The sequence below is a fragment of the Rhinichthys klamathensis genome, unplaced genomic scaffold, assembly GCF_029890125.1.
Source record: "Rhinichthys klamathensis goyatoka isolate OS25496 unplaced genomic scaffold, OSU_Roscu_1.1 h1tg000060l_1, whole genome shotgun sequence".
In the NCBI taxonomy this organism is placed as follows: Eukaryota; Metazoa; Chordata; class Actinopteri; order Cypriniformes; family Leuciscidae; genus Rhinichthys; species Rhinichthys klamathensis.
The window spans coordinates 307,717-330,485 of NW_026606605.1; the positions used below are offsets into that span (position 1 = coordinate 307,717).

A 22,769-nucleotide genomic window follows, 5' to 3' on the forward strand; every position below is an offset into this window, starting at 1 on the left:
AGTAAATACCATTATTTCATGAATTCAGTTGATTACGAAACAGTGGGTAATTAAAAAAAAAAAAAAAAATCTCTCCAGGTCTATATTAATAAATGTGCAATAAATCTGAAACCGAACTAATCAGTTCATTATAACAAGGTTTATTTTCTTCATTTTGTACAAAACGACTGGAATCAGAAAACAAAAAGAACATGAATGGCTGTGGCACTGAATACTGCAACAGTCAGCAGTTAATAGATGTCCCTCATGGCCATGTTGGCCCGCTGACCAGACATTGTCACGCTGTAGCAGTACAGCAAGTCAGTCAGCCACTGCTCTCGAGTCTCTCCACCATAGAAATGCTACAAAAACAAACAGTAAAGAGAGTGTCGGCAGTTTGAGTTTTCAAATTTGAATATGTAAGCATTTTAAGTTTGATCTTTTGAAGCAAAATTAAAATAGATGCATGCAATTTTAAGCATTACCCATTACATATTTTGATGTGCCATACCGTTAAGTCCTGTATGATTTTTTGCAGTAGACTGGCGTTGGCCATCATGTGGTTGCGTAATTGAGTATGCTGAAGAAGTAATGACAGGATCTGTGCCAACAGGGGGAGCTCTTCCTCACACAGGTTGCACACACTAAAAGACTGCAGGACCAATCGCAGGAGCCTCGGTACCGCACTCAACGCAGCAAAACATGCCTCCCACACGGCATCCCTGAAGGAGATAAACATGTTTTGACAACATTTTTAGTTTTCGTTTTGAGCATTAGGAGCGATTGGACCACGCATTTCTTTGAAGTCAGCATAAAGCGGAAGTTTGCGATAGTCTTTTATGTGAAAAAAGGCGGCAAAAATGTAATGAATATATTATATATTTATAAATAATGATCATGTATTTATTATTATTATTTAGAATAATTGTAATTAATATTTCTTATACATTACAGACACAAATTAATAGACACTTGTACACCATTTCGGAATAAATCAATTGCTGATAAAAACGTAAGGAATTTTAGGCGCATCAAAACCAACTATTTTCAAATGGTTTTTTTATTTTTTTTATTTTTTTTATTTTGCGGTCTTCATGAGACTGCCCTTTTTGGACTTTCCCCAGTCCTGTTTTCCAAATTCTCTTTGCTGTATTATCCAATAGTCTTCTTTGTGGTGTATAAATGTTACTCTATGCAAATATTGTGTGTGTGGGTGCGAGCGTGTTAGCGAGCACACCTCTTGCGGGCACTCTGCTCCAGTTGTAGCAGCAGATTGAGCATGCTCAGGCAACAGTTAGACAGGAAGTGGAGGAGTTTGTCGCTGGGCAGGAAGTTGACATCCAGTAACCGGGGAACACACCTTAAAATCGCTGCACACACACAGTCTGGCACCACGGCGAGTCCACACTACAAAGAGACGGAGAGAGTCTCACCCCAAACGGTGTCTGGCTCCACTGCCCACTCGCATGCAAAACATTCAGTAGAAAAACACGTTCACTCACCAGATTCTTAATGATGGCGTTCTGTATTACATCAAAACACTGTGCACGAGATCCCAGGGTGTCCAGGCAGTGACACACCACCTACAAACACAGTGAAGAAATGTTTATGCACTGAGCAGGTAAATTTAAGTTTTCACACAGCAGAGTTAAGGCCGCTCTGAGCACCTCCATAATCTGTGTAAACGTGCAATGCTACATAAATGTGGTACTAAAATATGCAGCTGACACATCTTAAAGATGGCTCTGATGCTGCTTTTGTTCTGTGTACATGAAATGCAGCCTTAATGTCAGCATGAAACAGAAATTGTGACCAACTTCTCTTCTCTGTTGTGATGTATATCCAAGTGAAGCATGAAGCAATAAAGAGCAGGACTGGATTTTGTTTTTCGACATTTGATTGGATCGTAGAAAGTGGGCATTACAAACTAAACGGGCACATATTTAAATAATGATGTGCATGGATAAATCATTTATAATAAACACTGCAACATTACATAAAACATTTAAAAAAAGAATTGCCAACTTTGATTCAATGGTACCTTTAAACTTTGTGTTTGAAAAAGTATATATTTTATAATTAGTATATTTATAATTAGTATACATCTTATTAAAATTTTAAATTAAAAAACATACTCAAAATTAAAAACAAAAAATAAATCTGAAATTTTAATATACAGAGTATACATTTGATTAAAAACATTAAGTTAATTTATAAAATATATAATTTCATCATAAATAGAAATGCAAAATTATAATTATAAAATATATATTGTATTAAACTAGAAAAAATAATGAAATATACTGTCATGAGCAGAAAAAAAAAATATATATATATATATATATATATATATGTGTGTGTGTGTTAAAAGTAACATTTCATTCATCATGTCTTTATACATCTGCCTTTAGTGTAAAAACAGCAAAGTTGATAGAAATCAAACTAGACAAAAAGATCAAATGAAGATAAACAGATTTTAGAAACAACTTAAGAAGAGAGTCATTTCACAGACTGAAAGCTGAGAGGCAGGTGACACTTTTTCTATCTCAGTCTACAAAGAACCCTTGAATTATACATCACAACATCTGACACATACAAACGGTTTAGGTCGGACAAAAATAAATCCCCAGGCCCAGACAAAAGAGAAGTCGGCAGAGAACAAAGAATCCTATAGCACCACACACACACACAAATATACAGTGACAGGCTCAAAGGGTTGGACCTCGCCACTACGGCCAGTCTGTTGTAATGGAAGTTGACACTGGACAGATTAGCGACACCCTGCCACTCTCCGAACTGATATTTTATGAGCCCAAACAATAAATAAGTGTGTGAGTGTATGTGTGTGAGAAATCTAATAGTGCTAATAGCATTAGGGCAGATTAGATTAAACAGATGAAGGCGGAGCAGAATGTCATTCAGAGCAGGTTATTATCAGACATTAATCAGGCTAACAGTGTTAAGAACACATTACGCATGCTTTAGATTAGAGACGCCTGATTGGCAATAAAGGAATGGACCCCCAGCAGCCATGTGCTCTCGCTCTCACACACACACACCACTCAAACTTCATTTGATGCTAATTGCCAAGCTATATATCTGAGAAACAGTAAGTGAGAATTTTCTTTAAGAGTGTGGTGTGAAATCCCAATAGGATTAGAAGCACACTTTTTTTTTAGCACATTTTGTTTTAGCACATTAAGATATTCCAGCAGGGCAGTAAAAAAAGGTGCTAAAATTATTTTCATAAAAAATAAAATTTAATAAAACTTTAATATAAAACTTTGTAAAATTACACACAACGGTCAAAAGTTTGGAATAATATTTTTTTAATGTTTTTGAAAAGCTCACCAAGGCTGTATCTATTTGATCAAAAATACAGTAAAACAGTATTATGAAATATTATTACAATTTAAAAGTACTTCTATTTTGATATTTTAAAATTGTATTTATTCTTATGAATTTTCAGCAGCCATAACTTTAGTCTTTTGGGGTAGGAGATATGTATATATATATATATGTGTATATATATATATATATATACACACACACACACACGTATGTCTGTGTGTGTGTCTGTGTGTGTAATAAATAAATACTTTTTAATTCAACAAAGGCACATTAAATTGAACAAAAGTGACAGTAAAGACATTTATAATGTTACAAAAGATTTCTATTTCAAATAAACTATATATTCTTTTGAACTTTCTCTTCATCGAGGAATCCTGAAAAAATTAATTTCCACAAAAATATTAAGCAGCAAAATTGAATAATAAGAACCATTGTTAATAATTGAGAACCAAAAAAAAAAAAAAAAAAAAAAAAAAAATTTAGCATCAGCAAATCAACATATCAGAATGATTTCTGAAGGATCATGTGACACTGAAGACTGGAGTAATGATGCTCAAAAACTCAGCTTTGCTTTTTACTGTTTTTACAGATTTTTTTTAATCATATAAATACAGTCTTAAGGCTTGCGTTCATTTTCCGTGAAAACTTTACGCCTTTGGCCGTGAGAGTGCGCACGGCAAGCGCCGAAGATGTCTTTCCACGATCTAGTGGACTTTGTTTTCAAGCGCTCATGTAACTTGGAACTGTTGTACGCAAACCGTCCGTGCAGACACAAAAATTGAGCTTAGTGCGGACTTCCGGGAACCCTCCTAATGACCAAAATTACATCACGCGGAAAGTGAACAGCTGGGGTATACTTTGGGCTTTAGTCAACATAAGTCTTCTTTCAAATTATAATTTTTTTTTATCTAACGGCTTAAAAATATCTTTATTTAATATAATTTTTTCCCACAAGGTTGAGAATGCAATTACCTTGTACCAAAATGCTACATGTGTATTTGTAAGGCAATTTCTTTACTGTTAAAAATAATTTCTAATTAAACCCAAGTTATGTGATTGAGCTGAGAGAAAGCGTGTCCTGTGCTTGTGTACGCGAGGAGGGAATCAGGCTCTTTTCCTCATTAAGGCCCATTATTCTCCATCAGCCTCACCTGCTGGCATCATCCCCCCCGTCACTCCTCATTACCGTATCAACGGAGATGCCAGCCGTCCCTCTACACCTATACTGTCTGATTGACTTGGACACAAAAAATGAAAGTCCAGAGAAAATTGCATAGAGGAATTAGCTGTGTGTGTGTGTGCAGTAAAAAGAGGGGGGCAGTGAGAGTCAGACCCTGGCCTGAGGGAGTGGTTTTGTTGGGTTTTAATTTCCGTGTAAAATGTCAGGTGGTGATGGTGTCCGCTGGCTGGCATTAGCATTTGCTTTAGCCAGGAGCGCTCTGATAACCAGCCCTTATTGAAATATGGAGACACCTACACCGGCGCGATGCGATAAACCCTCCCTCTGCTCAACGAACTGGCCGTCTCCAGGGGGAAACTAAAACACACTTGGCCCAAGTGGCCCTGCGCTGATTCAAGTGCTTCTTGGTAGAAGTTGAAAATTGGACCAGGTTAGCATGAAAAAAGACGATGCGATTAAGGTGAACAGCATGACCTGGTTCATATCTCTTTCATGATGTGCATTTACAAAACCAAGACTTTTTAAGTGCACTTTTCTAGTGAGCACAGGAAAATACTGTTACCGTTTCCTGTTAATGTATATAAAATTTTCATATGTGCATGAAAAAGTTTCAGATTTTTTTTGTGCAAAAATGTTCTGCAAGAAAAAAATATATGTGTACGCACAAAAGTCTCTTTTTTTTGTGCAAATATCACATTAGGGGCTCTGTGCTATTAGAGCTGTCAATTTAATGCATTCATTTAGTGTGATTAATTATTAAAAAAACCAATACATTAATATTAACGCAATTAACTGTGCCCCTGACCTGTATGTAAGTTACGTATTCAAGGAAGTTTCACGTTTTTGCAACAATGTAACAAATGGAATGGCTTTGAGAAGCACTTTCAACATTGAATTAATGAAAAAAAAGAATAAAATTGGCACAAAAAAAATAGCACAGATGAAATACTGTGCGAAAAAACAAACAATCAACATGTTGACTTCTAAAGGCACTTTTTATCATGTTTATTCAACTATTTTGCCTTTCACAATAATGTGATGTCTTTAAATTATATATTTTGATTTTCATCTAAATGTTCATGGGGACTTTTCTTAGAAAACATTCACATATTATTGTTATTATTGTGTATAAAAAATTAAGCACTGGACAGGAAAAAATATTTAATGCTGAAAATGCTATCCCAGGCAAACATGTGTAATGCAAATGCAGTCAACAGACTGCAGACAGACGAGTGGATTGACACCAGAACCACCACATGACTGACACAAGCCAGACTAGATGAGAGAGGAGAGGGGCGCTCACAGGGGACAGAGTGGATGACAACAGGATTAGAAACATATGCCAGCGATTGACAGCAGAACAACTGACATAACACACATGCTGGAGCAGCTGAAAGTGGAGAAGGGACTGGCAGATAACAGAGAGAGAGAGAGAGAGAATCACCTCCACCACATCCCAATGATGTAGAAACTGCTCCAGGGTGGTAGCGAACACACTGAGGGGCGAGAGTGTGGAGGAGGGCAACAGGCCATCTTCATCTGTGTCCTGCAGGGCCTGCAACATCTCAGAGGAGAAACCTGAAGCACAGGATCATGGGAACGCCGCTTTATCAATATCAAGCATGCTGTCGGTACTAGTATCGTTGAATGTGATGTATGATCTGTGTGTATACAAGTGTGTGCGCACCTGTTAGTGTGGTGAAAAAGAAACTGAGGTAATCTACATCCTTCACTGGCACATCCTGTGAACTGCTCGACCAGCCACTCAGAGGAGACCTGCAGGGAAGCACACACGCATTACTGTGCAGTGGTCCGGCACTGAACCGCTCTCCCGTTACACATCTCACACTGTACCTGTGTGTGTGTGTGTGCGTGTGGTGAGAATGTCAGTCTAAAAATACTGGCCATCTGAGATCCTTCATTTCCTTTGAAATCAAACTCCCACCACAAACACACTCACTTTCAGCAAATGAGAACACTCACGGTATTAAGGAAACGCTGGGGTCATCCTCACAATATGGCAGACATCACTTACTGTTCCTTCAGAAGATTTTAAAACATTCCTGAAGCACAGGATCATGTTGATAATTTAACCATTACATTTTTTTTTTAGGAATTTTAGTTTTTTTGTATAGGTCATACTTTTTTTTAATCAAGTAAAGTCTTTTTTGCTCTTTAATCTTTAAGGATTTTTATAAAGTAAATGTAAGATAAACATTTACTGGACTGAAGCAACTTGGGTTTTCTTGATTGTTCATATACCATTTTTTTCATATTAACGTAAATGTCAAATATGACACAACATGCTTTTGGGGAACATTTATTTGTCCATTTCTCAATTATCATTAATTTGCACTGAATTGCATTTATGAGCCATAAAAGCCTGATCCAACATGGACTCCATGTGATGCTGTGCTTCTATGTGTGCGTTCAAGGCTTCAGCGAAAACTTTATGTCAAGATATTTTAGAAGTGACCATTTTATAGTCACGCTTTTCTGAGAAGGAAATCAGAAAGAACCAGTGTGTGCGCGTGTGTGTTATAGCTATTCAGGGACAATCCACGCAGTCTTATGATTCTCCCTTATTGATGTGGATCAGCCTCAAGGCTAATAAAGTGAATGGATATCTGACCTTTTACTTGTTTGATTTCATTTCTCTTGTGATTGTGGAATGAGCATGTGCTGGACTTCCTTAATGCATACTGATTGGCATATTTCCCAACAAATCATTAGCAAAAAGGGAGTCTGGACACACAAACACAGAGAGATGCACCAAGAAAAAAGTGCTACTGTTCACTGTCTTTCTGTGTGCCAGCCACACACACACACACATGGATAATACAACAACACACACTCTATTGCTAAACTATTAGCCATTCTTGTCTAAGTTTAGCAACACTTTCTGAACCCCACGGCCACCATTCAAAACTCAACAAGAGTTAGCTTCATTTCGCTGATGTGATCAAAGCCAAATTCTTGCGAAGGACAAAATGTTCGGTTCATGTTGTTCTGAGGATTGGCTCTCTTAACGGCATGTCACGCAGTTCAGCCATGAACAGAAGCAGCCTTAAGTGATGCTTGGCTTATCACGGAGGAATCCTGTCATGGGTCCAGATTTTTTCAAATGTGCAGTCGGTGTGAATTCACTTGCCGTAGCATTTGTTTTGGAATTTCGGTGCGACTCTTAGCAGGGACCTTGAGGATCGTTCAACGTCTCATGTAAAGAGTAATACTGCCCTCTATAGGTTTCCGAGCATACTTAACCCAGTGTTGTTGTTATGAGGAAACAGAGAGCCCAGAGGAAAGGCAGTGTATCCAAGACACATTCACACAGGGACTCTAAGTTACACAGTCAGTGTGTTCTCAAACATTGCTCCCTTTAGGATTTAAGGGGAAACTACAAATAAAAGAGTGGCTTTAGGCTAGTGACTAAAAGAAACACAGTGGGGACACAGCATGTCACGAAGATACACACACAAATGTACTTGCACACAGCCTAAGGCCCTCAGCATGCAGAGGAACTCACAAAGGAATATTCTGTCAATCATACATTACTAGTTTACACTTGTAAGCTTATCAGATCAGTCCTCTAATAAGACTTTCCCTATTTGTTTTCCTAAATAAGAACATATGAAATGATAAAAACCTGATAAACCTTTGTATGAGGTGCACTATTTTATTATTATTTGGTTACTATTATAGTACTTATTAATATTTTGAATTCGCTTTTATTTTTATATTGTCATTTTAGTTCAAATTTTTGTCATTTTGTTGTAGTATTAGTTTTCTATTTAAAATATTTTTATTTAGCTGTAGTTTATTTTATAACGGTTTTATGTTAGCAATTCAGCGTAAACCTATTTCAATAGGCTGCCAAGGAAACATTTCTAATTTTCACAGGTTTTTCATCTAATATTTTAGCTTTATTTTTATTAGCAAAATTGATTTTGAAAAAATTATTTTGGTTTTAGTTAATAATAACTACACTAATGAGATGACAGTATCTAAGTACCGTCTGTTTGCCATTTCATTAAATTATTCTATTTATTTTTTTATTAAAGCATATTAATAATTACATTGATTAAAGCATTGATGGTTTAAGTTAATGATGCAGCATTTGTGAATAAAGCAAGAGGATGATTTTGTATCATATACGTTATTTCCAACTAGATTTATAATTTTTTTTTTATCTTTATTTCATTCAAATCAATTACTTGTTTATTTGCGTTAAGAGTAATCAACAATAAAACTACTCAAAATGGCCATCCCTGCTCCTTTCCTGAAGACACTCTCACTAAACAAAATTTCTGAAACCCCTTTTTAATGTGAGTGTATCATGTTAATACAACTTGCCGAAAACAGTGCAAAATACTAAGGCCTGGTTTCACGGACAAGGCTTAGATTAAGTCAGGATTAGGCCTTAGTTAAATTAAGACATTTAAATAGCTTTTTATAAACGTGCCTTAAAAAACATTACTGGTGTGCATCTTGAGACAAAACAATGGCACTGACATATTTTAAGATAAGTCAGTGTAAGTTGCTTTCAGTTAAAACAGCTCAAACATGCATTTTAGTCTTGGACTAGCATTAAGCCTTTACTGTGAAACCGGGGGCAAGTGTTGTGTATACTAAAGACAACGATAACTCTGAATATACTGAACTTACTGCAGTATGACCTCTGCTTCACTGCACAGTGACTCGTGGCTCCGTTCCGCCGCATTACGGCCAATCACGGTTAATGACTAATGGTCACGGCCAATCAGAGTTAAGTGGGAGAATTGGCCATCCTCTTATCATGCCGCAGAGTGCTTGGCTGTCTCTGATTGGTTAAATTGTTTGATTCTATTAGCAGTGAAAACTCTGAGGCTGCTGTCTCCTCTCGGCAGTCGTAGAAAACAGAGTCACATTCTAAACATATCAGTCAGATGCAGACAGATACTCCCCCTCCAGGGCTGAGCTGTACATGCATAACCAGCCTTGGTCAAATCCACACTAATGCACTTATTTCCCCATTTTAGCAAGTATTATGGGTTACACTTTATTTCGATGTTACACTTTAGACATTCTACTAACTAAAAATACTTTGCAACTACATGTCAACTACCAGTCATTAGAGTATTAGTAGACTGTTAGGTTAGGGTTAGGTTTTAGGGTTCAGGTTGGTAGAATAAGTTGACATGCAGTTGCAAAGTTACTTATAATCAGTAGAATGTCTGTTGGGGGACCATCAAAATAAAGTGTTAGCAGATATTAAGCAGACAGTCTACTAATGCTCTAAGTAACTTTGCAACTACAGGTCAACTAGCTATTTGTAAAGTTAGCAGAATGTCTAAAGTGGACCATCAAAATAAAGTGTTAGGCAACGCTCAACTCATGAGAACTGTACTAAAGCAGGAGTGTGTATGAAATTCATATATACATTCTGTTTTAAATTCATTCATAAATTAAATCTCTTGTCCAAAACCTAGCACATTTGTATTTCATTCAATGATGAAAAGTAGTGATCAACTCTACATTAATAAACAACAACAGAAGATTATTTTACAAGTGATTATGCAAAGACATTTTGGAATTCATTTCTAAAACGTTACAAAACAAATTTGAAATGTCCCAGAGCGGAACACAGAAAGCAGACTTAAAGACTGCATTAGTGTGTGCTGATGTGTCATCATAACCCTCATACCTCAGGTGTATGGTGCGTATTAGTGTTGTAGCGAGGCTAGCCGAGACTCTCCCAGTGTTGCAGACCTGGCTGAGACATGCCAGAAGCTCTGCTGGAAACGCTGGCAGGAAATGGAGAATCTGAACCAGCCTCTTCTGCGACTCCACAGGCAACACAACCACACAGCCATCCTGTGGATCTGCAACATGAACACATACAAATATATCACACAGATTAGAATAAACTGAGAAACATTAATACAAAAGATAAGCTCACCACGGAAAAGTTATAAAAAGAAAATATATACAATAATTAAAAAAACATTTATGAAATAAAATTGTACTAATTGTTATGAACCCAGTATGGGTTATATTTGTGGTTTGTGTGTGTTTCTTTTTGTTTGGTTTGCAGGATGGAGTTAGAGTGAGTGACGTCATTATTGACTAAGGAGTTACACCTGTGTTGGAACTGATGCCGGCAAATAAAGCAGTTCCCTTCAGCTGTGACGGGGCGCGCTCTCACCATTCTCGTGCCGTTTGTGTCTTGGATCCGATTGTTGCTTTGCGTCTCGTCTCATTTAATTGTTCTTACTTAAATAAATGTTATTCTTTTTGAGCATTATCCAACGTGTTGTCTCCTTCTTTGTTGCGGCTTGCGAGCCGGCCGTGACAAAGAAGGAGACAACACGTTGGATAATGTCTAGGGGTATGATTCTCGCTTGGGGTGCGAGAGGTCCCGGGTTCAAATCCCGGACGAGCCCCCATTTGTCACGGCCGGCTCGCAAGCCGCAACAAAGAAGGAGACAACACGTTGGATAATGCTCAAAAAGAATAACATTTATTTAAGTAAGAACAATTAAATGAGACGAGACGCAAAGCAACAATCGGATCCAAGACACAAACGGCACGAGAATGGTGAGAGCGCGCCCCGTCACAGCTGAAGGGAACTGCTTTATTTGCCGGCATCAGTTCCAACACAGGTGTAACTCCTTAGTCAATAATGACGTCACTCACTCTAACTCCATCCTGCAAACCAAACAAAAAGAAACACACACAAACCACAAATATAACCCATACTGGGTTCATAGAAACCTAGAAACATAGAAACCTACTGCTATTTTAAAACTCCTTTAGAAATTCCAGGCCCAAGGCGAATTACCCTTAGGGGTTGACTGCTCTCTTTTGAGATTGATTATTCATTCTGATTGTGAAACTTGATGGGAAAAGAAAGAGCTCCACCTAGTGACAGATTTATCTAAAAGCTAACACAGTGAAGGAAAGAATGCAAGTGAGAAGAGAGGGAGAAAAAAGTAAGAGAGAGAGTTTTGTCCTGTCAGTGATCACAGATAGACAGACATTATTAGCTGCTGACGCACGCTGCTGATGTCATGAGTGCTAACACACACAAAGAGAGTGCTGTGCTCCCGAAACACAAAACTACAGAGCGCTTATATCACACACAGAACCAGAGACGCCACCACTCTAATGCTCTCCCTCACTACCGCCCGATCCCTTACACAAGACTCTCTCATGCACACACACACTATGCGCCAGAGAAACAAGAATCTTTTAGAATTTTGTGTTTGAACTTCCGTTTTGCGGCAGTTCTGTATTTTTCAATGACATCGCTATGACATGGAAATTGTCATTTTCTATGACAATTAGCTGGTGAATTTACTTATTGTAGAGCTAATGAAAGTCATTGACATGAGCATTGTTATGTTTGAAGCAGATGTCATAACAAATGTCAGTAGACCGGGAAGATTTTAAAACGAGTGGTTCATTAATTAATCCGTAAGATCTTACCTTCATGCTGTGACACAGCACACAACGAGCTCAGCGCTGAAAAGGGGTGGGGCTACATAAGGTCTATAGTAGTGAGAGAGTATGCTAAACAGTTGTTTGTGTGTATGGGCATATATGATTACCATAAAGACCGCAGGCATTTTTCTGAAGACTCTGCAGAAGGTCTTTGTTGCCCCTCGCGGCAGCTGGCTGCACCGTCTCCAGCAGTTGTGCTGAGAGCTGAGGATTCCTGCTGCCCAGCTGAACCAACTGCACCGGCAGTGACGCCAACCAGCGCGCCAGAATCCTGCTCCTGAAAGAGAGGTAGACTTCAGACTCTTCTCATTATCACAAGGTGCATTTCTAGACTTAAACAATGAAAAGATGCTAGGGAGAGTCTTCAGTTTACTTGAATACAATTCATTTCACAAACAAACCTGAATACATGGAAAAATATGGCAAAATTGTAAGACCATACAGATAAAGACTAAAAATATATAACCACTAGAGGTTGAACGACTTCAGATTTTTTTAAGTCTACATTTATGTAATTATAGTCGCTGATGACGTCATTAATGAACAAATAAGCCTGAACCTCGAGCTGACAGCTGAGACTCGAACGGAAGTTGCCTTGTGCACAGCTATGGCATATGACACAGCGCTAGGGCTGGACATGGATATTCGAATATTCGAATTAGGGCTGTCACGATGTTAGATTTTTCACACCACGGTTATTGTGGCCAAAATAATTCACGATATCGATATATCGCGATATCTATAGAATCTATAAGAGGGTAGGGGGGTAGGGGGGGGGCTGTTATCAGTCAAATTAATTTTTACTTTGTTTATATAGTTTTTCTTTTATACCCAACAAACATAAGGGTACAAACAAAAAAATCAAGTGCAAATACAAAAATAAGATGGTTTTTAATAATCACCCTTTATTAAATGTATGAACACAGAAACCCCCTGTTAACAGGTTAATGTCACGTTTCCCATTCCATGACTAGTAAAATAATCGCAATGTATTCTCTGTAAAATTGCGTAATCCGCAGGGTGATGGACACTGAGATGGGTAAAAAGGTTGGTGGCTACACATTCTGCAGAGCCGCGTCGCGTGTAGGACAGCTCGAGGTATTGCACACCGGACGCGCACTTTCTCAGTTTATGGCCAGCAGTGTTCTTATGTTTAATGAGATTATGAAATTAAGATAATGTCTGACTCTGTACTATGTTATGATTGTACTGTACAATTAAATACAATAGTTGCTGAGTCTGTGATCTGAACACTTTACCAGAGCATCCATTAACTGAATGAATTGAGATTATCACCTGAAAATCCGATAACATCAGCAATTTTCATTCAAGCAGCTGATTTCTGTATCATTTAATATAAAACTATGTAATAGCGCTCTGTGTCGCGGCAGGATTTTGAACAAGAGCCGTTGCTGGGCGCCGACAGACGCGAAGAGAAAATGTGTTCGAATTTTAAAGACGTGGCCCTCGCTTATCGTCCGGTGTGCCGGCTTTTCTTTTGAGCCGAGGAACTCCCATTCAGGCGAGCTTACTTTTTTCGGGTGTGGACAGTGTTTCACTCTCTCCCTCAGACGACGTTCTTCTCAGAGTAGCTGCGCGGCGCGGGCTGCGTCTTCTTTGATATGTCAGCGGGTGCAATACAGCTGAGACGTCAACCGGGTACTCGAGCGGAAGTATTTACGCGTCATGTTATCATAACAGTCCTATTCATTTTAAACATCGTGGTTATCGCCAATACCGGTATATCGCCACACTCTAAATTAACACGATGTCGATATTTCATGCTTTGAATATCACGATTATCGTCAACACCGGTATATTGCGACACCCCTAATTCGAATGAAAACCGTTCGTTCAGTGTGTTGGTATTCGATTTGAAAATGTGACATTCGAATATTCTTCTTTTTTTTTTTTGCACACCTGGCATCCCCCTCGAAACGGTTTTCATTCGCGCTTGAATATGTTTTACACTATAAATTAAATCTGGTGAAATATAATACTTAACATATAACTTCGTTATATCTACTTAATAAATATATTTGCTTCTTCTTGGACTACTAAACGTGTTCCTGCAACGGGAGTATTCTCTGGCTAGAGCGCAGAACAGCGGAGTTTGTATGGACAGAAGTGCATGCCTGAGCTTGTATTTTGGGTTAAAGGATTAGTTCACTTTTAAAAAAACTTTTGCTGATAATTTACTCACCCCCATGTCATCCAAGATGTCCATGTCTTTCTTTCTTCAGTCGAAAAGAAATTAAGGTTTTTGATGAAAACATTCCAGGATTTTTCTCCATATAATGCACTTTACTGGGTACCAAACGGTTCAAGGTCCAAATGACAGTTTCAGTGCAAACTGCAAACTGTTCAAATGGCTTTAAACGACACCAGACGATGAATAAAGGTCTTATCAAGCGAAACGATCGCTCATAAAAAAAATAAAAAAAAGGTTTAAGTTTTATAAGCTCACATGCTCGCCTCGCTCTGTTCTGTGTGACTCTCCTGTTCGAACTCGTTCATCAAAATGAACAAATCTTTTTCCGAGTCAATTCGCTCATTTCGGTCGTTAAATGAATCAAATGACTCGAAAAAAGATTTGTTCATTTTGATTAACGAGTTCGAACAGGAGAGTCACGAACGTGCATCACAGAACAGAGCAAGGCGGGCATTTGAGCTTATAAAACTTAAACTTTGTTATTTATTTTTTAAATGACCGATCGTTTCGCTTGATAAGACCCTTATTCATCGTCTGGAATCGTTTAAAGCCCTTTGAACAGTTTGCAGTTTGCACTGAAACTGTCTTTTGGACCTTGGACCGTTTGGTACCCAGTAAAGTGCATTATATGGAGAAAAATCCTGGAATGTTTTCATCAAAAACCTTAATTTCTTTTCGACTGAAGAAAGAAAGACATGGACATCTTGGATGACATGGGGGTGAGTAAATTATCAGCAAAAGTTTTTTTTAAAAGTGAACTACTCCTTTAAGCTGCGTTGCTTTGACATTGTGGAACATATAATAGTAGAAACAAAATGTATTATCCTTTTTACCCTTATCAATCTAAATTAATCTACAGCTAAATATAGGAGACTTTGAGATTTTACTGGGACGTCACGTTTATTTTTCGTTTTTCTTTATTTAAATTTCGTTTTTCTTTATTTAAATTTCGTTTTTATTTATTTAAATCTACCCTACTTTGTCAGTGAGAAAAATATTATAAGACTACCTTATTAAAAATATTAAAAGTTAACAGACCTGTGTGTGTTTTATATCACTAGTGCAGTGTCCATTCTCGGAGCATATAAGCTCTGCTCGCGTGAGGCGCGCGCGCATCCCGCTCGCGCTGTTCTGTAGTTTATTAAAAGTTTATTAATTCTGAACGTGTCGCGTCTCGCCTGTCTATCTACGTATATTGCACCAAATATGACACTGCACTCCCTTGTGAAGTCGTTTGGATGAACGGTTCTCGAAATAATCAAAATGCAAACAGACAGACAGACATAGGCTATAGAGATTCCGAAGCTTAGAATATTCGATGTTCATTACTACCGAAGCTTCGAAGCTCAAAAAATGGTATTCGGACCAGCCCTACACAGCGCTGCCCACAAGACTATTGCTCCTACATAACAAGCTTATTTTTATCAGTTCTTTTGTCTTTGGGTCATTATATTTCTCACAGATTTTTTCTCGTTCTAAATCAGACACAGATAAAATAGCACAGTAAAAAGATTTAAATGGATTAGTGAGAGAGCGATTGCATAGGCCATGATCAGCGACTAGTCGACGTCAAGCTTAAACCATCATGGCAGAGTATTACAGTCGACTAGTCTGTACAACTCCCTAATAAACAAGTAAAATTAATTATGTTTTTTTACAATACTTATTCCTTTCGCAGCTTAATGTGCAGAGACAATTAGCTGTAACTAGGCTGATGATACACCGTTCAAAAGTTTTGGCTCAGTTTTAAAAATGTTTCCTATGCTCACAAAGTCTGCAACTATTTGATCAGAAATACAGTAAAAACAGAAATATTTTAATATATTCTAAAACGTCATTTATTCCTGTGATGTCAAAAATGAATTTTCAGCATCATTACTCCAGTCTTCAGGTTCACATGATCCTTCAGAAACCATTCTAATATGCTGATTTACTGATCAAGAATCATTTCTTATTATTATCAATGTTGGAAACAGCTTAATATTTATGTGGAAACCGTGATACATTTTTTCAGGATTCTTTGATGAACAGAAAGCTCAAAAGAACAATTTATTTAAAATAGAAATCTATAACAAATGTGTTTACATTCACTTTTGACCAATTTAATTAATCCTTGCTGAATAAAAGTATTAATTTTAATAGTGTGTGTGTGTGTGTGTGTGTGTGTATATATAAATAGAAAGGACAAATATATTGACGCTGGAATAAATGGGTTTGGTTTGGTGGTGGGCACCTACCTAGCAATATGAGGGTGGTTCTGATGCTCTTGAATGTAGAGCTGACTGAAGAAGCGCAGCAGCAGAGTGCGGACACTCACACTCAGGTTCCTCTGCTGGTACTGCACAAACACAGCCTGCAGGAGATCATCGGTCACCACTGCAAACACACACACATTTTATATCCAGCAGACCTTTATAAGAAAACAAAACTTCGTCCTCTATTAAAGGGGGGTGAAATGCTATTTCATGCATAGTGAGTTTTTTACACTGTTAAAGAGTTGGATTCCCATGCTAAACATGGACAAAGTTTAAAAAATTAAGTTGTACGTTTGATTGAGTATTTCTGTTCTCAAAATACTCCTTCCTGGTTGTCACAAGTTTCGGAAAGTTTTTTCGAGTATGGGCGCGTATGACGTCAGATGCGCCGGAATTTCCTTATACGGTCCTAAGGGCACTTCTCTCGGAAGGGCGCGCGCGCAGCTGTAGATCGATAGCCGTAACCTATGCCCATCAAAGCGCTGTGCATCGGCTGCGCTGCAATATGTCACCAAAGAAGTGTGTTTTCGGTTCCCAAGGAAAGACAACACTGCACAGATTCCCAAAGAATCAAGCGTTAAGGGACCAGTGGATGGAGTTTGTTTTTCCAGAACATCAACACAGTTGTGCAAGTGTTCTTGTTTGTTCCATGCATTTCGAGGATGATTTTTTTTATAAACAAGGCCAAGTTCGAAGCCGGATTTGCTAATCGTTTAGTTCTCAAGGATGGAGCAGTCCCAACACTAAAGGTTAACGGTCTTGCGTTGGAACCGCAGGCGGTGAGTAGAACTGCTTCAAATATCTGTGTGTGTCTATCGGCGTGTTAGCTCCGCCCACACGGCACGCCTCCACCCGCTCGGCTTTTTCCGGAAAGACTCGGTACAGCCTATCTTTCTTTTATAAATATAATAAAACTAAAGACTTTTTGGAGATATGATGGATGCAATATTACTCTATAGGTACTCAAGATTAACATGAGATTGACTGAAACTGAGTGTTTCACCCCCCCTTTAAGAATATGGTCTCACCTCGGCTGCGCTGGGTGACAATCATTCTCCACACCACCTCCAGTAAGGCTGCCAGGTGCCTTGAGCTCAGCTTGCCCCCATCGGATAACGTCTCCCTAATAAAGACCCTGATTGGTCCGAGCCAGTCAGCATCTTCGACTGCTACGTGATCCTGGCCCCTAAGACTGAGTGTCACCATAACTTGACACAATGTGACGTTTACGGCCAACGGTTCCACGTTACCCCCAGCAACTGTTTCGCTTGCTACTTGCAGCCTAATCCTGAAAGCAAAAAAAGAGAGATAGTTACCTTCATACTGTGCGTTCACACCACCGCCCTGCCAACGACGCCATGGAAAGATTCATGGACGCCCTGACGTAGATCGAATGCTTGGTCTTTTTTTAAACTGTATTTAAAGGGGCCGCAAAGCAAACAAGCACGTCGATCGTTATTTTTGCAGACTGACCAAGTAGGGTATAAGTTAACCTCATGGAATCTTTTAAATGTGAAAGTAATAAATTGATTGATGGAAAGAGCTTAACAATTATAGTGATATGTTTGCTAACTAAATAAACCAATAAAAAGCCATTTGTGTGGTGTGGCTTTTGTGTTCATGGTTAAGTGCTAATCTAATTTGCATTCCCGCTGAAAAACAAGCGTTCTAGACCGAAAATCTTGCCTATAAATAGTGTTGCGTGTCTTCTTATCAAATTCAAATGATCATCCTCTCCTCTATTGTGCTTGGGAACCAATATGGTCGGAACCAAAGTTTACAGGACTGCGTTCCCTGGAATCCTCTCAAACGGAGCACTTCTAAATTCTGATTGGTTGCTGCCGGTTGCCACCGAACCGCGTCATAGCTCATTACCATAAAGTTGACCTGACTTCAACTTCTCCTCGCCGCTCTCGCCGTCCAAGACGCGCCGCCGGCTCTCATTGGAAATGAATGGCTTCCGGCCACTTTGACGCTCTCGCCGGCGGCGGTGTGAACGCAGGGATATAGAGCAGTAGTTCTCAACCACTAGGAGGACTCAGGGTGATTTCAAATTAAATAATTATTCTTATTATTAATATATTCAAATAATCAAACATATCTAAAAGGCGATCATTAATTTAAGTAAAAAGCACAGTTTGCTTTAACATAGAATATATAACATATAATGATGTGCGATAATGTATACACATTTTATAACTGGGTAATCTACTATAATCTAATTGGTTATGTCTTTTTAAAATTATTTTACACCTTTTGTCCAGGTGGCATAACAGGGCTGGGGAGTAGATGGGGTTTGTGTTATTTGTTTGGTTGGTTGGTAATAAATAAAATATTTAAAATAAAATAAAATAATAATTTTAAAATGCTTAAAAACATACAATCAAGTTGTATTTATTATTTGAGTTTTATCCCAAATTTTTTTTTATTTAATAACTATTGTTTTTATTGAAGAACGTACAGTTCTTGAAACTTCTGGAATCAAAAAAATGAATTGTGGTTCATTCATTTACAATTATTACCATCGTGTCTGTTAATAAAGCATATGGACTTTTTGGTCACCTCTTTCCATCAGCTTTTTTCTTGAGTCTTGCTACTTCCAGCAGGCCGTAGGGGAAGTTTTTCATGAAGTGCTGTTTGAAATCTGTCAGGTACGAGTTCCGGAACCAGGCATCCTGTACGATACAGTGGAAACAGGGTTTATGTGAGCACACCTGGCTGCACAACATCAGTGATGCTGCCACTGCAGTGTAAGTGTATGTACCAGTATGTCCTGTTGGTCTCTCTGTGGGGTGAGTCTTCTCAGTAACTGCAGTATGGTGAGGATCTGGAACATAAGAGCCATGGACTCGGCTGAGAGCAGGTGGCCGCTGTCCATCTGCACGCGCTCTCCACCTGCCGCCTCAACCCAGATCTCCAGCAACAGAGGCACCAGGGTTCCTGCAAAGCCCTGCACCGTCTCAGCTGAGCAGAGTTCCTTATTCATTCCAGCCCCTGGCTTAGAGTCAGGCCTACACAAAACACACATAAAGACAAAACAATGATCATCATGATATCAAAAACAGTAGCATAATAACACTAGTGCACAGATCTGTAGAACAAGTAGGTTACAGAATGAAACATGCCAAATATGCAAATACACTGACCATGAGGAATGCTATGCTTTTTCATTCAGTTTACTAGTTAACCTTTCACAAAGTCATGCTAGAAACATAGAGCACTAGACAAAGTTCGTATTACTAATCCATATAGAAATGTTACAAAATTTTATTTTACAATGAAACTTTCAGTACAATGAAAACAAACAATTAGATTGAGTATTATACAAAAGACTGACATCAGTAAAAAAAATTGTCTTTGTTGTCTGTGTGCTACTGCCTCAATATCAATATCATGACTGCGAAATTACTCCATTACTGTGCCAGCATCTCAAAAAGGGCATTCAATTTTTTTGGAATATTTACTTATATTCTCTACATTTACAATGCAAAAAAAAAAAAGAAAGCTAAATTAGAAAAAAAAAATTTGTTGCAATTTACTGCATGGCAGGCCAAATCAAAGGTCATAACGGGCCAAATTTAATTCCCTAGTTTGGGCACCTCTGAAATAAACAAAACACTTTCAATGCAATATTCAGTTGGTCTACATGATGAAGGACATTCTGATAATGAAAAGAGAAATTAGTCAGCAATCATTTAATGTAACAATGAAACACACCTTAGGCGATAAGTGGAGCGTGGGGTGGGCACGGCTCCAGAATGTTCAAACACTTGGATCCTGCCCTTTCCAAAGACATGCTCCTCCCAACTCACATCTACAGGTGTCACCGAGCCTTTCTCTCCAGCCCACATTCCAAGGCCAATCCTACTGATCACGTCTTCCTCCAGAGGTCTTTCCTCAACAACTGCCTGCAGAAAATTGGCCAACCTAAAAATGTGTGCATGCACAAATTATTATGGTACAATAAATAATAACATAGCAACCTACACAGAAAGAAGAGGGAGAAAATGACAGACTTTTATGTCAATTTTCTTGGTGCAATACCTGAGCAGCACAGTAAGTCTCCATTGCTGTGCTGTCACAGAGCGATTTGTGCTGATAGTCAGAGAATAGCCCCCTTTCCCAGATTTATCCAGCCCTGTTCCAGCTTTCCGCCTTTGGGAGATGAGCTCCAGAAAGTTGGCCAGCAGAACCGTATGTCTCTGAGACAGAAGTCCAGGATAGTGCTCTAGCAGCACATCTAGGACCCGGAGAGCATCTTCCTGGATGGGTTCTGAGATGTGGGTCATGGCACAAGTGAGGTGGGCGCTGAGCAAGGGGAAGAAGGGTGCTATGCGTTCGGCGGAGATGCACTGAGCGACAAAACGCAGCAGACGAACTGCAGCTGCGCGCACGGAGCCGTCTTTGTCGGTGAAGAGCGCCGCCACCTCGGAGAGCACAGCTGACGCATGCTGCTCAACCAGAGTAGGGTGAGCGGAGAGCAACTCCCGCAAACCCACCAGAGCTCCCTGCTTCACGTTACTGTTGAAGTGGTGCAGCTGGGACAACAGATCCTGAGAGAGAGAGAGAGACAATGGAAGTGTGATTAAAAAAGATAATGAACTAGGGGTGTAAATTGGGCGTTATATCACGATATGATCTGACATTGATTCTCTTAGCCGGTGATACGATATTTGCAGATCCCTGAAAACATGCCATAATGCGATAACGCATCAACATATCGATATTACAATTGTATGTGCCTATTTTGCACAACCTGTTACATTCTTATTAACTCACAAATGCAATCAAAACATAAGTTAACATTTACATTTAATTGAAATATTTGGAAAAAGAAAATTCTGTATTCCATTTGGGATCCACCAATACTCCAGTTTTGAAATAATAATAATAATTTGGTCCATAAAGTGTTAAAACCATGGTTAAAACTTATCAAACATTTGATGACAGCTCAGTGACACAATGCAGATGTGGCTAACATGAGGGTGTCGAAATAAAGGTGCATCTTAAAAATATATACGTTGCATTTATCATATTGTTAGTCATTTGATCGGCAGCACGGTTGGGTAGCACTGTCGCCTCACAGTAAGAAGATCCTCAGCTGAGCCAGGAGTCCTTTCTGTGTAAAGTTTGCATGTTCACCCTGATCAACTCCCAAATCAAATGTGTGTGTGTGTGTGTGTGATCCGGACCCTGCAAATGAGTGTGAATAACACTAGCAAGATGGATGAAATGTTAATCATTTGATCAATGCATTCATCCATATTTATGTATCGTTACATTTGTTTTTTGTTTTTTACATTTCTGAAAAATTATAGTTACACAGAATTACCACAGAAAGATGAGGGTCAGTGGAAAGTGTGAGATTGTGCGTTTTATGTACCTTGATGTCGAGATTCCTGTGTGTGGTCGGTCCTGAATTCCCATGCTTCAGCTGCTCTGGTAAATGGATAGTTTTTGATCTGAAGTTGACGTCCGTTGCATTGTCAGCTTTTGGCTTCGTTTGGCCAACCTTTAGCTTATTTTTCTGGAAATCGCCTTGCCTCTTTCTTTTTTTGGTCATTCTTCAATTGTTAAAAAAAGAGAACTGTAACAAAAAATAAAACAAAACTAATAAGGGTTTTGAGAGTCACATACTATTTTAAATATAACATTATAAAGTAATACGGTTCCATTTCATAGTTCCTTTACATTTAAATTACTCTCCAAATAAAATCATCATAAAAACATTAAACACAGCAAACAAAATGCACAACGGCTGATCTTGACAGTTTGGTCAAGCTCTTCCCATGAATATTGCATTGCAAAAGAATGTAGTAATGATATCACAAAACGGAGCGTCACAAGAATCATCATGCAAATGAGAACATATAATATATGATCAGTTCAGTTAATAAGACAATTTACATTAGCAGACATATGCTATAAGCTATACACGTTTGATATGATGATTACTTTTTACAACAGTGTGCATACTAGTGTGGCTATAAACACTACGCAGCCATAAAAAATACATTATTGGCGATTAACGCCATTGCAAAAAATTCATTTTACTCAGTTTAAATACAAATACCACACCAGAACAACGACTTTAGATAAGTTTATTTTACTGACCACAGAGAATCACTCGTGCTGCTGTTGAACCATAAGGGGTCCTTCAGTCCCTGTTGAGATGGTAGACCGGTTAAACAGATGCCTGATTAAATTTCACACAACAACTATTTCCTTTGACTATTTATTTAATAAATACATAAATACAAATACTTACAGTTTGTTTTATTTTCAATTAAATGTCTATGTAGATACTGCA

General features: G+C 38.5%; 1 protein-coding gene across 1 annotated transcript; it reads right to left on the bottom strand.

The window, feature by feature from the left end:
- Positions 1 to 119: 119 nt before the first annotated feature.
- Positions 120 to 22,022, bottom strand: tex10 (testis expressed 10). The gene is made up of 15 exons (XM_056249462.1): positions 21,843 to 22,022; positions 20,504 to 21,012; positions 20,177 to 20,386; positions 19,224 to 19,470; positions 19,022 to 19,134; positions 17,488 to 17,747; positions 16,442 to 16,580; positions 12,100 to 12,269; positions 10,194 to 10,371; positions 6,198 to 6,286; positions 5,955 to 6,088; positions 1,482 to 1,562; positions 1,217 to 1,386; positions 491 to 701; positions 120 to 341 (listed from the first exon to the last, which is right to left on the bottom strand). Exons 1-15 carry the CDS (start codon positions 22,020 to 22,022, stop codon positions 231 to 233), a joined length of 2,802 nt encoding a protein of 933 aa, XP_056105437.1. The 3' UTR covers positions 120 to 230.
- Positions 22,023 to 22,769: the final 747 nt, after the last annotated feature.